Below are 16,186 nucleotides of genomic sequence, written 5' to 3' on the forward strand. Positions count from 1 at the left end.
AATAAAACTAAATGTATAAATGCAAAAAATTACTAAAATCTATTATTTAAATCAAAGTTTCCTACATGTTAATTTACATTTTGATTAAAACTGGTGATTTAAATCACTTTGATTTAAATCAATCCACCCTGATTGAATCCAAAATTCCTGACTCTCAACATTCCTCTGTGGTCAGTAAATATCTGTGAAACCTAGTGGCAAAGTGCGCGTTTCATTCTTCTCTTGTGGTAGGTCCACATAGATGATGACAACCTACTACTACTATCAGCTAGCTCAATTAGCGGTGGATCTGAAGGTTCCAACCCTGCTGATGGACCATGTGAGTGCTAATATGATGCCACATGATGGAATTTCTGTTGTTTCAATTTGCTTTTTTAAAAGCCTAGGAGATTACACGTAAACCTACCTTCTCCTTCCACCATTTAAATTAATGTTAAGGGTGCAAACTCAAGTACTCAAAAGTTAGGAAATGCCAGAATTAAGTGTATGCATTATAGTACAGTCTTTTATTACATGATCACATATTAGTTTTCTCATGGGACTCCTTCATTCAGTCCACAGGATAGACAGTGTTCTGGGGAAGAGTCAATGTTCTGTACTAAAGCAGGCTGTTATTTGTAGGACCTCAGCCTCATTTATTGCAGAAGTTAGAAAGTGATAGGGAATTGTTGAAAGAAAAAGGATGGTCTCCTAATTAAAAAAAAAATGAATGCCACCCTGGAGAATAGGTTTCTATCCCTGCATCTGCCACGGAGTTCCTACATAATGTTGACAAGGCTCTTAAACTAAACTATTCACAGGTGGCCATTAATTATATGTTCTTCATTTTATGCATGCCCAACATGGTACTTTTGGGCTGAGCGCTCACAGCTACACCTCAAGTGAATGGAAGCTGAGCTTTGAACAGATAAAGTGCTAAGAAAAACTGGAGTACTCTAAAAATCAGACACCATTGTCTCAAACTGGGCACCCAAATCTAGTGTACGCTTAGGCTACAGCTACACTAGAGTTTACAGGGGTTCAGCTGTACCAATACAGCTGTGCTGCTGTAAACTCTCTAATATAGACTCTCTAAGCTGATAGGAGAGAGCTCTCCCGTCCACTTACCTACTTCAGCCTCCGTGAGTGGCAGAAGCTATGTTGGCAAGAGAAGCTCTCTTGAGGACATAGCACTGTCCACACCTGTGCTTACATCAGTAACTTATGTCACTCTGAGGGATGATTTATTCACTCCCCTGAGTGACACAAGTTATTCTGACATAAGCTAGTATAGTATAGACCAGGGGTCGGCAACCTTTCAGAAGTGGTGTGCTGAGTCTTCATTTATTCACTCTAATTTAAGGTTTTGTGTGCCAGCAATACATTTAACCTTTTTGGAAGGTCTCTTTCTAGAATTCTATAATATATAACTAAACTATTGTTGTATGTAAAGTAAATAAGGTTTCAAAATGTTTAGAAGCTTCATTTAAAATTAAATTAAAATGCAGAGCCTCCCGGACCGGTGGCTAGGATCTGGGCAGTGTGAGTGCCACTGAAAATCAGCTCATGTGCCGCCTTCGGCACACGTGCCATAGGTTGCCTATCACTGGTATAGACAGAGCCTAAAACTTTCTGTTCCTCAGCTCTCCATCTCTATAACGGGGATACTATAACCCCTTCCTCTCACAGGGGAGTTGTGCGTATAAATCTATGAAGCACTCAGATACTATATTGATGAGCATGACAGAGAAGCCTCATGAGGAAATGAACAATTCTGTCTCCACAACAGGTTTTGAATAATGTGCAGTAAATAAGATATGGGGTCACATGTTGCAAAATGAGAGTAACATAAAATATTGATTACCTGGTCGTTGAGTAAGAACTCTCCATTCTGTGCACTGAATGAGGCAAAGTTCAATGGAAAATACAGATTTTGATCATGTTAAAGATGTATCATAATGAATACACACAATAGGGCCCAATTTAACATGCACATGCAACTTTCACTGTGGCATTTCCTAACTTTTGAGTGCTTGACTTTGCAACCATAACTTTTAACATTTTTTTTGTGTAATATTCATAAACATTTCTGTAAGGACTTCCTGTCTGTTTTACATATGTTTGAACTTGTTGTATTAATTTAAGCTTTCTTGACTTTTGAATATATTTCCAATGCCTTCTTTGTGGCAAGTTTGCCACAACCCTTTAGGGGTTAGAAAAAGTGATTAAGAAACAGACAAAAAGATGTCAAATGATACAGTTACGATGATTGACTTAAAAATGCAAAATAAAGGCAACTGAGAGAGAGATTACTGCAGCTAATCATTTTAGGCTTGCCTTTGAAAAATCCACCTTCATTTACAATTGAAAACAAATGCTATTTCTGTTGTTTAGTATTCATGTTGGTAGAGTTAGCTTACTGATTATAGATGACATTATAACATAAATGCTACCTTCAGAATTTGTTCTTTACTAATATCTTGCTGTTTGCAATATATATATTTAGCTCCACAGAGGAAGTAATATGACTCCCTTTAGTATTCCAAGTATAAATCTACTCAGCAGATTCATTTTATTAAAATGCAAATAATGGGATATGGAACATTTGGCAAATGAAAAATCCAAGAGGGGAATACACAGTTTTATTTATTGTTAATGTTTAGAGTAGCTTATTGAAACACACTTTGCAGTAACTGCCACAGAATATTAGCTATGAAGTTTTCAGCACACCTTGAATATTACCCATAGGTTAATCCAGGTTTTCATTGGTATGGTTAAAAGGCTCAGAGTGTTCAAATATACCTTAAGAAACATTATTATCCCAGACGTGACTATACACATTCCAAAAAATGCATTCAGTGTGGCTAAGATTCAACCCAGCATAGTTTCAAATTAATTATTCCTCTTCACTCACTTTATATAAACAGAATTGACCTGTTAATTTAAAGAAAATCTATCAGCACAAAATGAATTCACTCTTATAAACAAGCAAGATGAACTTGACCTTGTTTGAACTTGTTTTGATGTGGCCCAGATGGTAGGCTACATGCTTGAATAACAGGCTAAAGCGGAGGAAAAACTCATATAGTAAGATCTAGATTTATAGCCTTTTGCAAATGCCTACCTTGTATTGTCCTTTCAGCATCTGTTCGGCCCCCGCTGCGGTCAGCTTCTATCTCTGGGGTCAGAGAGTCTAGAAGCACAGAAAGGTAAGACTGACACATATTTCATTTGACTCCTATAGCCTTTTTTACAGCCTGTTGCTCCAATGCTGAATTACAATACAATCAACCTTTGTCACTTCTTTTTTTTAATGTTGAACAATGACTGGAGTCCAGGATAATTTTTTTTAGACTGAGAAGATTAATGAGGAATAGATTTTTAAGCAAGGAGAAAACAAAGAAATTGACTTCTCAAGCTAATAATGTAAATTGTTCTAGTTTGGGCATTCCCTCCAGTGAAGTAATATTTGCTCATACATACTGTACAAAAAAAGCATCACAATAACTAGAGAAGCAATTAAATGGAGGAAGGCAAAAGGGAGTTTTGGGCCCACTGCACCACAAAAATAACTGAGAAATATAACAACTTATTTCAGCACTATGAATAGAGGGTTAATTACAGAGAAGCAAAAAGTTGAATTCTTACCATTTAGGGCCCTGAGACTATCTGTTGAAGTTGCCTGTTTCAATGTTTGTTCTGCTTGTTCCCGCCGCTTAGTCCTCAAATTCAAGCGCCTCCTGCAATTTCCTCTTTGCCTTCTTTCCTTTCTTTAACCTTTTCTGAATTATTGCTGGGAAGGAAAAATCAGTGCATTCACATTTGGTTCTGAGATTTTGGCTAACACATTACTACTATTATGGGTTCCTAAAAATATATAGCTGGGTCCTATCATCTGCTCCTCCCTTACCACTGATGCCACACCGCTAATTACTAGGAAGAAAGAGGGTGTATAATACACTAACCCTAAATTCTGCAGGAAAAGCACCCTGATCTTGTTGCATGTCAGCACTGGATTCTGCAGTGAAGTGAAAATTGGTTAACTGTTTGAAATGTATGGAAAAACATTAAAAAAATAAAAGGTACTATGAAATTAAACTTTAAGATCCCAATCCTGGAGCCCTCCGCACCCAGATATCCCTTCAGCTGGAGATCTGCATGTGATGGGCTTAGGAGAATTAGGCCTTAAAGTACCACACGATCAACACTTTACATAGAATTGATTAAAATCCTCATTTTCTAAATGTTTCTAATCAGCTCACATTCACAGAGTTTAAAACAGTGTGCTACAGAACTCAGGGAGCCTGATTCCAGAAACTGAGGGTCCCTGGTGTAGCAGTGTAAGGTGCAATGAGTGCTGTTTACCAGTCCAAGCTACAACAAACTTCTGAAGAAGTTGTGAACAGTTCTGCAACACATATATCTTGTGCAGCATCAACTACACGGAACAGTTTTAGTATATACCACTAATCAATGAGAATAGATTTTATCATCTTATGATATACAAAATCTGAGCGAAATACATCTTGAGTATTTCATGGTTTTAATATTTTCATTATAAATAGTTTGCAAGTGCCTTTAATAAATGAGAAGCAAACATCATGGCTGACACACTGTAGATGTGACCATAGCAGACAGAGACAGAATTAGCAAAGTCTTATGTGTAGTTCTCATAAAAGAGATATTATCCTAGTTTACTACCTGATCAAACACTACACCCAGAGGAGTCACTAACCTGGACAACATACAAATTAGAAGGAAAGGGTACAGAAAACAAGACAAGAAAACTGCATCACTGTATTATATACAGTAGCAGCTCAGTTAACTGATGTTCCCAGAGACACCAGCAATATTTAGATCAGTTGGAATAAAGTAAACATAGATTTCTGTCACGTTAACTCAATCAACAATAGACAGACATTGGAGGAGGCTGCCTAACACTGAAGATCAGAAAAAATAGGGATTCATATAAAGGGATATGAGCTGTACATGACAGGGAACATCTATTTATATTCCATAGCTTTTACTTGTATCATACTAGAGAGATTGTCTTGTGGACCTTCTCCCCTCCCATTAATGATTCCACAAATGTCTGTGCAACTTCTTTTCAGAAAGGACAATTGCTTACATGGAAAACTAATAGCAGAAAAGTCTACAGTTTTTAAATGTCTCTAATGCAAGAATGTGTTCTTAAAATGATCTCCCTTGTTCTTCTCTCCTCTCCGTTCTGTTCCTCTTACAGCAGAATGTAAGGCCACTCCTTCTCTTACATATTAATTCTTAATTATTATTATTACTATTATCTGTATACTATAGTGCCTAGGAGCCCCCATCATGGAACAGGATTCCATTGTGCTAGACAGAGCAAAAAGATAGATTGCAAGCTCTTTGGGACAGAAACTAAGTATAAGACAAGAGACAACAGATGGATACAGAAAAATGGGGCCCTCCCTTGATTTTTTTTTGGCTTTACTGTGTACCACAATTAAGTCCCAAATCCCATACATCATACAGAAATAGAATTTAAGGCCAGAATGGACCACCAGATCCTCTAGTCTGACCTCCTGCCTATCACAGGCCACTAATACCTCCCAGCACCCACATGTTAAACCCAACAACTGAAATTAGGCAAATATTGCAGCCCACAGGAGACTAAACTATTATGTGTCACAGGGAGTGAAAAGGAAGGACCAACATTCACCAGTGCCTGAAGCTTCTGCAATAGCAGGGAAATGCTTAAGTGAGATATACCCAGATAACCGTGGCAAGTGACCCACACCCACACACTACAGAAGAAGGCAAAAAACTCCCAAGGTCACTGTCAATCTGACCTGGGGGGAAACTCCTTCCTGATCCCATATAAGTTAGACCCAGACCATGCGAGCAAGAACCAGCCAACCAAGCACCCGAAAGGGAGAATGATCAATACCCTAGCTGTCCATATCCAAAGTCTCATCTTCAACTGTAGCCATCTCTAATGCTTCAAAGGAAGGAAACCAAAAATACTCCCCAGAATACACTCTGAGGTAAAAATCCCTTCCATTCCTCTCTAGGTGACTGTTTTGAAGCCCTGAAGCCTGAGCTTTAGAAACATAAGATATAAACATAAGATATAACAAGCGAGACCCTACCATCAAAAGCAACTCCATCCTACAAGTGCACTTATAAAACTGTTTCATTCTATCTTAAAGCTAGTTATGTTGTTTGCCTCCACAACTTCTGTTGGAGGCTGTTCTAGAACCTCATCCTTCTGATGGTGAGAAACCTTCTTGTAAATTCCAGCCTGAATTTTTTCATGACCAGCTTATACCCATTGGTTCTTGTACAAACACCATCCTTCAGCTTAAGTAGTTTTTCACTCTCAGTGTTGTTTACTCCTTGATGTATTTCTAGAGAGCAATCATATCCCCTCAGCCTTAGGTCCTGCTTCTTATACCAGGTGGAATAATGTCATTAGAGTGCTACAAAGTAAAAGAGTATGCAGTGCACAATGCTGACAATACAGGTCATTTTTTTTCACTACCTGGCACAAAATCAGGACTATCATGTAATTTTCCTCAATATCTAACTTAGAGGAATCACTAACCCCTCAGCTGTGCATGAGTTTGGCCTATCTGTAAAACAGATATATTATCTGTCTTGCAGAGGTGTCATGAGTCATAGAACTGGCTAGCATTTGTAAAAAATATTTGAGATCCACTAAAAGAAAGTGATCTATATAGTATTAGTTGTATAGTTGTATAATTGTATTGAATTAATATGCTACTCAGTAGTCATAGTGAAGACTCTGTGCACACTAATGATTATTATTAATAGTTATTGCCTTCAATTATTTATTCTCCTTCTGTTTAAAAGGGAAATTCATAGTGTTATAGTTGCACCCTCTAGTGGAGAGAGGCATGAAATAAGATTACAGTGATATTAATGGGATTCAGTTTAGCTCAAGGTACAAAACTACTGACTTTGAATCCAAGTGTCTTCCGTTCAAGCTGCTGCACAGAGATTTCTTATTTTATCAGCTGCAAGTGACAGAGGAGGAGAAAGAGCTGGGGGTACTGGTCCATAACAGGATGACTAGGTTCTGCCAATGTGATTCAGCCATGAACAAGGCTAATGCAATCCTAGGATGCATCAGATGAGGCATTTCCATCAGAGACAGGGAAGTATTCTTACCATTATACAAGTCACTGGTGAGGACCTCATCTGGAACACCTGTGTGAATTTTTGGATTCCTATGTTTAAGAAAGATTAATTCAAACTGGAACAGGTACAGAGAAGGGCTACTAGGATGATCAGAGGAATGGAGAACCTGCCTTATGAGAGGAGACTTCAGGAGCTTGCCTCACTTAGCCTGATCAAATGAAAATGAGGGGAGACATGATTGCTTTCTACAAACACATCAGAGGGATAAACACCAGGGAGGGAGAGGAGTTATTTAAGTTAAGGGTCAATGTTGACACAAGAACCAAATGAATATAAACTGGCCATCAATAGTTTAAACTTGAAATAAGACAAAGGTTTCCCAACCATCAGAAGACCAAAGTTCTGGAACAGCCTTCCAAAGGGAGCAATGGGATAAAAAACCTAACTGACTTCAAGACTGAAATTAGTAAGTTTATGGAAAGGATGGGATAATGAGACTGCCTACAATGGCATACGGCCTATCCACGACTGCTATTAGCAAATATCACCAATCACTGGAGATGGGGGAGGACTCTGAGTTACTACATAAAATTCTTTCCCAGGTATCTGGTGGATAGGTTTTGCCTACATGCTTGGAGTCTAACTGATTGCCATATTTGACATCAGCAAGGAATTTTCCTCCAGGTCAGGTTGGCAGAGACCTTGGAGATTTTTTGCCTTCCTCTGCAACCTGGAAGGCACTTGTTGGTTTGAACTATAGTAAAGGGTGGATTCTCTGTACTGGAAGTTTAAATCAAGATTTGAAGACTTCAGTAACTCAGGCAGCGGTTATGGGCCTATGACAGGAGGCGCTGGATGAGGTACTGTAGCCTGCAATGTGCAGGAGGTTAGAATAGATTATCATGATGGTCTCTTCTTGCTCTAAAGTCTAGGGTTATGTCTGTATGCAATAAAACACCCATGTCCATCCATGACATCTGATTGGGATTCACAGGCTTGGGAACGTGGAGCTAAAAACTGCAGTTTCCCAGAGCCAGGAGCTAGAGGCCCTGGCTCTGGGAACAATTAATTTGAATTAACTGGGTGTCCAACCTGGTAATGAAGATAGTTCTCAAAGCTCAATTTTATATCAAGCAACAAATCTATTCATTATCACTCTCGTGCTTTTAATAATTACATGAATGTTTTAAACCTTAATTATATGTAGAAACAAAAGGGATTCAAGGAAAGAGCTGAAAACGGGAGGGTCTTGAGTTCAAAGCCCAGGCAAGTCACATACCTTCCTCTATAAATGAGGTAAAAGAAGAGTTTTCCTCAAACAAGATATTGTATTAGAATTAAATTTTCTTGGATAAATATATTATAAAAAGATTATGTCTGCTTATAAAAAAACTCTGAGCATTTGTAAAATACCTCTGTTTTTCTGTTCCACAGCCAGCTGTTTTTCAAGAGTTTCCCTCAGTTCTCGTTCCCTGAACAACTCCATCTCAGCTCCGTCTTTTACAGTTGGACTTGTTTCTCTTGAGCTCTGGCATGGTCTATGGCAACCTTAATAGGCCCTGTTCAAAGATAAAGTTGAACATTGCAAAGTTTGGGAATATAAAACAGTGGACATAATAAATTAACTTCTGTTGTATTTTCTTGATTAGATAGAAGAGATTTTAAATATAAATAATCCTGCTGCCAGGTCACAGTTATGTCGGTGTACGTAACAGCCTAATAAGCCTTCCTATTATCAGCAGCACATTTTTACTGAAACACAGTCAAACAGGTGGACACAGCTATATGTAAAAACACATGGGGCCAAATTTTCAAAGGCACTCAACACATCCCTTTGTGTGTACAACTCTTGATAAAGTTACAGAGCTAGATTTATTCTTCCTCAAGATTAAAATGCAACGGTGTCACCCCACAACAGTGAGGGTTTGGGATTCCCTTTGGGCTTTCTTCCAGAAAGTGGCTTCTTTAATTTCTGCAATGACCTCCATATAAGCCTACCTGATTGGAGCTCTAGTAGGGATGTAATGAAGCAGCACATCACCCAGACACCCTGCTCATTACTGTTATTATTAATTAATTAATAATTATATGTATTTAAATAGCCCCAGAGGTCCCAGCTGAGATCAGGTCCTGATTGTACTAGGCATTCTACAGACATATAGTGAGAGATAGTACCTGTCCCAAACAGCCAGCTCCCTGGTCAGGCAAAGGACAAACTGCAAGCTTGTTCCACTAGCTTTCCCATTGTCAGAGTCTATCAAGACCTCCTTCAAATCCTTCTTTTAGACTCATTTTAACAGTCCATCTCATTTTCTTCTTAATGCTCCTCATACCCACTCTTACCTAAACTGTTGTCTCATATCTTGTCTATTCAGGGCCTACTCCCTCATGGTATTATCAACTCAACTCCCACTGAAATCTGCAAGAGTTGAGAAAGCTCAGCACTTAAAGGGAGGTCCTCCAATTGTAAAGTTCTCATGATAGGGAACATGATGCACTTTATAGGCATGTATGTTATGTTATAGTGTACACAAATTTTGTTTATGCAGACCACATTTTGAGGAATCCCTATCACCCAAAGATAACAAAATTGCGTAAAATATGTTTAAAAAGTTGTAATAGTCCTCTTGAAAAGAAGTTAAAACTGTTCAAAAATAATCTACAAGATAATTAGATTCAGCTGTTAATTTTGGAAGCTACCAAACAAAACTCTATTGGACTAAATATAAAACTACATAGACATGTTCAAAATTAAGTACAGTTTACAATAAAAAAACAAACAAACACACATAAATAAACTAAATAAATAAATATAGTAATAATAGCCCCTTCCAGAGTCTTATTTTTAATATTTAACATATATCTGGAATTTTTTCCCAATTTTTTAAAACAAGAATTCATTTACCTTCAGACAACCAAAACAGTTTTCACATGAAAGATACTTCTGAACCAACAAGAAATTCAAATGAGGCAATAACAAGAGGTTTTGTGGTTTTTTTAAATCAACGTTCTCCTCTTACTTCAGCAAACAGTTGAAATCTAGAATATTCTCAGCTCCTCCCATTTATCTCTGCCCAGAACACGCAAATCACCCAAATCACTCTAACCCAAACCAGGTGAAATTATACAACAGTTTTCCCCGTGAATGCAAAAGAAATAGCCAAAGAATTTCTAAAGTGCAGACAACCCTCTCCTCACAGTGACAATTCATCTTGTTTAACATAAAACCTAGCAGCTAAAGGCAACTGCCATCTTTACTCCATTGACAACATTCATGTACATGTTTCTTCTTCATCAGGAACAAATAATAGTATCAAATGAAAGAGATCATTACATCAAGTGCCCTTTTAGATCACCCCAATTAAAACTTTAGTTTAAGCTGTATTTAATTCTAAGAAACCAAATTCTAATTTCTACTCTGATTGCTCTTGTGACTTATCTTTGACAGATGTACTGTCAGTGCACAGCCTAGAGATTATTAGCAAGATGCCAATGTTGGCACCACTTAATGTGTTGATTGGTTGTATTATCAGTAGTAGTTTAAAATAAATTACTATTACACTATCTTGTCCTTGCTGACAAAACACAATATTTGGTGTTCTTTAAATATGAACAATCATTATGAATAAACATGGAGAATAATGCTAAATGGTAATCCTGATGTGTGTAATTTTATATTAAGAACCTGTGCAAAATCTGAAGCTCTAAGAGCATATTACATTTCCACTGAATTTCTGCATTACACCTCTCCCAAACTCTTTTTGTTTTTGTTTTTTTTGGTTTTTTTTTACACTTGCTGCTAATGTATCTAATGGCAACACATTACTATTGCTGCTGATAGTCTGAAAAACATTAGCTTTTTTTGAAGCCCAAGACCCACTAGGGACTACTTATAAGCTATACAAAATTAAGTTCCATTTTTAGAAGTTAAATTAGGGCCACATCAGTAGGCGTCAATGTATACAAAAATCTGCACTGGAGCCAGACTGATGCATATGCAGAAGTGCTGTTGCTGCCAATGATAGTTTTAATGCAAAAATACTGGAAACATTCAATATCTGCCTTTATTCAATGCAGCAGGGGGCTGGGAAAGGCAACTCATCAGAATAATATCTAAAATCATCAAAACACCTTGGAGCCAACAACTGTAATAGTAATTTCAGAGTTTTGTGAAATCCTACCAATTCTCCCAATGGTTCATTTGCAAAGTCTACACAAATGCAATAGTCCACCTTGGATTTGCTATGGGTAATCCTCTAGTCTGACAATATATCAATTTGCCGTCATTATATGTGAAATACAGTACAACGTAAGACATGAATTAAAGAAAATATTTTTTGTTAGGGAAGGCCAGTTATTATGGATGTTGGATAATGATAATTGCCAGCCAACAAGCTCAGGTTCCATATTTGTTTTAATACAGTATGGATGTAATGAGGATAAACTGGAGCAAGACTTCTAACAGAGTATAATGATTCCCCTTTAGGCACTGTTAATACATTTTCTAACTTTAATGTAAAAATACTAAGTGTTCACAAAGAATTGCTTTTCTCCGTGGTGATTTATAAGCCACTATTTGGTTTAATTTTTAAAAAATATTTCCCAGTGATAAATTCTTCAAGAAAAATGCTTCAACAAAAATTATTAGTTTAGGTTTCTTTCCTTTTCTAACTAATCTGATCCTATCGGACAACTGAGTACATCATCTTGCAAGGACAGGCTACAGTTCCCATCTATATTTGATCATAGTCTTAAGCCATAAGGCCAAAATCACCCATTATTGTTTTTCAGAAAGCACTAATACTGTGTATCAATTCCGAAGCTGGCTTAAACAAAAATTAATATTCTTAAAAATAACATCCTTTAGTGGAAACTGAAAGCATGCAGAAGCTCTTTGTATCTATACTCAGATCTGCTGTTTTTATGTAACATATCTTTCTTAGGATTAAATACGAAACAATTACACAAGAACACAAGACAACCCACTAAATGATCGAAATATAAAGTCAGAGCATATACTCCATTCTTAACTGTGGCACTGAGAATAGAGGTGTGTGAGCACCTGAGGCTTTATATTGACACGTCATTGCAGCAGAGGATGGGTGAAGACAGTGAACAATTTATTCAAAGAACTTTGCTCCTTTCTTAGTCTGCCAAATTATCCATGAGCAGACCTTGATTTTTACACGTTTATTCATTAATAAATATTATCCGGTGAATGATTTACAAAATATATCTGCCTTTGGATTGCTTGCTAACTATTCAACATGACTAAGCTTTGGGTATTGACTATTTGTAATTCACTATTTGCTCTTTTGATTAGTAACCTAAGACACACGACATTGTTTCTGTGCTCTTTCAATAGATGATCCCCAAGGAGCTTCCTTTGAATAACTCCAGCATGAATAACATTGGCAAATGCACATTGCCCAAGTATATGTGACTTTCCCTTTCTATTATATTCTTGGGAAGGAAAATTTCACTCTTTGAATTTTGCACAAGCAAATAAAAAGGGCTGCAAAACTGCTGAAGCAAAGCTGTGGCTTTTGTTTGATGTAATGCTTGCAAATATTTTTCTGCAGTATTCACTCATATTTATTTGCAGTGCAGAAAACTTCCAGGTTTCTAGCTAGTCTTTTATTTTGTTTTCATAACTGAGTTAATCTTCTTGTAGATTTCTATTTGAATTGTATCAAGAGACTATTTAAAAGTCATTTTGCTCATTTTTAAAATGGATTCTTAACAAGAGTGCTACTGTATGCTACGGTTACAATCAAAAGACTAAATATGGGGTGCAGGATCAGACCCTAAAGCTCAAAATAATATTACTATTACTGAAGATTATTACAATATTGTAATACAGCATCGCTGTGCGGCCACATCACTTAATTTAAACTTTCAAAACATAGTTCTAGTACTTTTGGTTGTGAAGGTATCTGTTTAAATGTGAACTGATGAAGAGCTGTCTTCCTATTTCTATACGCCAAGAGAAAAAACATTAGCTATGACAGAGGAAGTGAACTTCCCCATTCATTTCAATGGGATGGTTACTCTGGCACCCATTAGAAATTTAAACATCAGCATTAATTTTATGAGTATAATACCAGCAGAAGCATCATGTTCCTGTACTTTAGCTGGTGTATTTGATTCATGTGAAAGATGTACATCAGAGGAGTGAGGTTACACATTTAAAGATCAAAATAATGTAATGGTCTATGTAATACTTTGGATAATCCTCACTCCTTCGACTGGCCCCTTTGCATGGCTTCTGAAGGAAAGCTACCCACAGTAGGCATCTGAGGATTCCCTGGTGTAGGAGATATGGTGGAGGGGTAGGGGTATGTCTGTGATCCCTGAATGTGAAACAATAAAAGATTCATTAAGGCAGAGCTAGGATAGAACCCAGGGTGCCTGTGAATTATGATTCCAGGATTAAGGGAGTACAGAAGTGAGTTAAATCATATTATCCCACCCCATCCTCGATCCTGCAACAAATGTTGCTTAGCTGCACCCAATGATTTTTCTGATGTATTCATTTATTGTTGATGATCCTTAACATTGGAACTCAGAGAGGAAGGACAAGAGGAAAGAGTCATTCTGGGATGGTTGAGGGATCCCTCGAAGAATAGAAACACGGAAAACAACTGAAACAGTATCAGAGGGGTAGTCGTGTTAGTCTGTATCCACAAAACAATGAGGAGTCCGGTGGCACTTTAAGGACTAACAGATTTATTTGGGCTACACTTTCGTGGGTAAAAAAAACAAGCTTATGCCCAAATAAATCTGTTAGTCTTTAAGGTGCCACCGGACTCCTTGTTAAAATGAAAAAGTAAGATCTTTGAGTTATAGGGAGAAGATATATGTATATGACCTATATGATGGCCTGGTATCAACATTTCATTTGCATGAGTTTGAGATGGCTGCATTACTCACAAGGGTTTGAAGCAATAAGAAGGTTAGGTAGAAGGGATTATGTCTTCCTATGTCTTTGTACAGTGCTTAGAGCAATGGAGCATGTTATTGTTTATTTTATTATTGTTATAGCTATTTATTGTTTGCATTAAAGCAGTCCTCTTCAGAACTGAACCCTTTTGTTCTAGGTGCTGCACAAACTTGCAAGTAATTTATAAGAAGACAACACTAAGAAAAATGTAACGTTTTTGTTATTACTCCACAATGATGCATATAGTTAAATATTTTATTTATGTTTCTGTAAGTATTTGCTAGAACTAAAAACAAAAAACAAGATTAAAATAAGCTGCAGATTTAGAGAAACAGGAAAAACAAGTCGGCAAACTTCAGTGGCTGCTTTGATGGAGTAGGCCTGCCTTGCATTAATTTAAAATTATGGGCCAGTAGAGCTGCACTGATTTACATCAACTCAGGGGGCTGGCCTGTTTCTTTAAGTGTAATATAGAAGACCTGGATTCAGTTCCCTAGCCTCTAAACTCTTGTCTACAATACAATAATCGCTGGGCTAGGAAATTATTTTTAAATATGTTTTCAGCTAGCATATTTTCCACCACCATGGACACAGTGTAACCAGTGATTAAGCCTGGAGAAAATGAGAGGGTGCCTCTGCCCGTGGGGTGTGTGAGAGAACTGATCAAATCCAAAAGAAGTCATGTCCAGTCTTCTTAGGATAATAGGCTGTTGATATAATGTGGGGATTGGAGGTAAAAAGTAGGGTCCCAGAACTGAAAAAGACACGAACAAAAGTCTGGATTCTTTGCATTGTGGGTTTTTGTTAGGGCTGGCACTTCCATTTAGGCGACCCAGGTGGTCGCCTAGGGCAACAGGATTAGGGAGGGTGGCAGACTGCTCTGGTGGTCCTCCCGCAGGCATGCCTGCAGACGGTCCGCTGGTCCCGCAGCTCCGGTGGAGCGTCCACAGGCACGCCTGCTGCAGGTCCACCGGAGCCGCGGGACCAGTGGACCGTCCGCAGGAATGCCTGTGGGAGGTCCACCCAAGCTGCAGGACCAGCGAGCTGGCCCTGCGCCTAGGGCGCCAAAACCCTGGCGCCTGCTCCTGGTTTTTGTACCAGTCTATCATGGGTAACAACAACAACAAGTGAAATAATCTGAATTCTGCTTTTCTGAAAAACAAATCTGAATATACTCTCAGAAAATTAATCCCCTGGTCATATATCATACAGTAGTACAACACTCTCATATTCGATCACAAGATTAGCTAAATTGTTGATACTAAATGTTTTACTGATTAGTTTGCTGTCTAAAGACATCAAGCACACACATTTATAAAAAAAAAGTTACTAAGACATCAGTGCTCAACTCGAATATTTAGCCTCTGTATTTATTTGCTCCTATTTTTACTTACTGTGTGTCTTAGTGTGAAACAAACAAAGTGCATTCTTTTCATTCTTTGCAACTTTGTTAGAGATATTTACCTTGTATTATAGAAATATATTTTTTCAGCTTTTAAAGCGTAGGTGGCTCCAAAGTAAAAATACCATGTTTCACATAACTGCACACTCAAATCATTCATGTGCAAATAATAACACTTAGCTCTTATATAATAACACTTTTTATTCGTAGATCTCCAGGCTCTCTCAAGGAGGGTAAGTATCATCATTCCCAATTTACAGATTGGGAAACTGACGCACAATAGTGAAATGAGTATCAGAGGGGTAGCCGTGTTAGTCTGGATCTGTAAAAGCAGCAAAGAATCCTGTGGCACCTGACGAAGTGGGTATTCACCCACAAAAGCTCATGCTCCAAAATGTCTGCTAGTCTATAAGGTGCCACAGGATTCCTTTGCTGCTTTTAATAGTGAAATGAGTTGCCCAGGTCATACAACGATCAGTGGTAGTCCCAGAAGTTGAATCCAGATTTCCTGACTCCTAGACCTGGACCCAGTCTTCTGGACTATGCTGCTTCTTAAGTGCATTTAACTAACATCCTCTCCTCAGTACATCTGTGGATTATAGAGAAAGAAGCATCCTCCCTCACACACCATGGACTGGCAATGGAGCTGCTCCATAGATACTATTCCAGTGTAAAGATAGAAGTAGTTTCTGCTATGCAATAGCAGGGGAAAGGACTGG

General features: G+C 37.8%; 1 protein-coding gene across 3 annotated transcripts in view; it reads right to left on the reverse strand.

Annotated features, from left to right (window-relative positions):
* DACH1 (dachshund family transcription factor 1) overlaps window positions 1–16,186 on the reverse strand; it is a 489,790-nt gene that overhangs the window by 51,025 nt on the left and 422,579 nt on the right. For all 3 annotated transcript variants that reach the window (XM_030566391.1, XM_030566381.1, XM_030566371.1), the window contains 3 exons: window positions 8,536–8,681; window positions 3,628–3,772; window positions 3,104–3,172 (listed from right to left, as the gene is read on the reverse strand). In XM_030566391.1, the coding sequence (XP_030422251.1) occupies window positions 8,661–8,681 (21 nt within the window). In that variant the 3' untranslated portion in view covers window positions 3,104–3,172; window positions 3,628–3,772; window positions 8,536–8,660. The remainder of the gene's footprint in view (window positions 1–3,103; window positions 3,173–3,627; window positions 3,773–8,535; window positions 8,682–16,186) is intronic.

Source organism: Gopherus evgoodei, chromosome 1 (assembly GCF_007399415.2).
Source record: "Gopherus evgoodei ecotype Sinaloan lineage chromosome 1, rGopEvg1_v1.p, whole genome shotgun sequence".
Classification (NCBI taxonomy): Eukaryota; Metazoa; Chordata; order Testudines; family Testudinidae; genus Gopherus; species Gopherus evgoodei.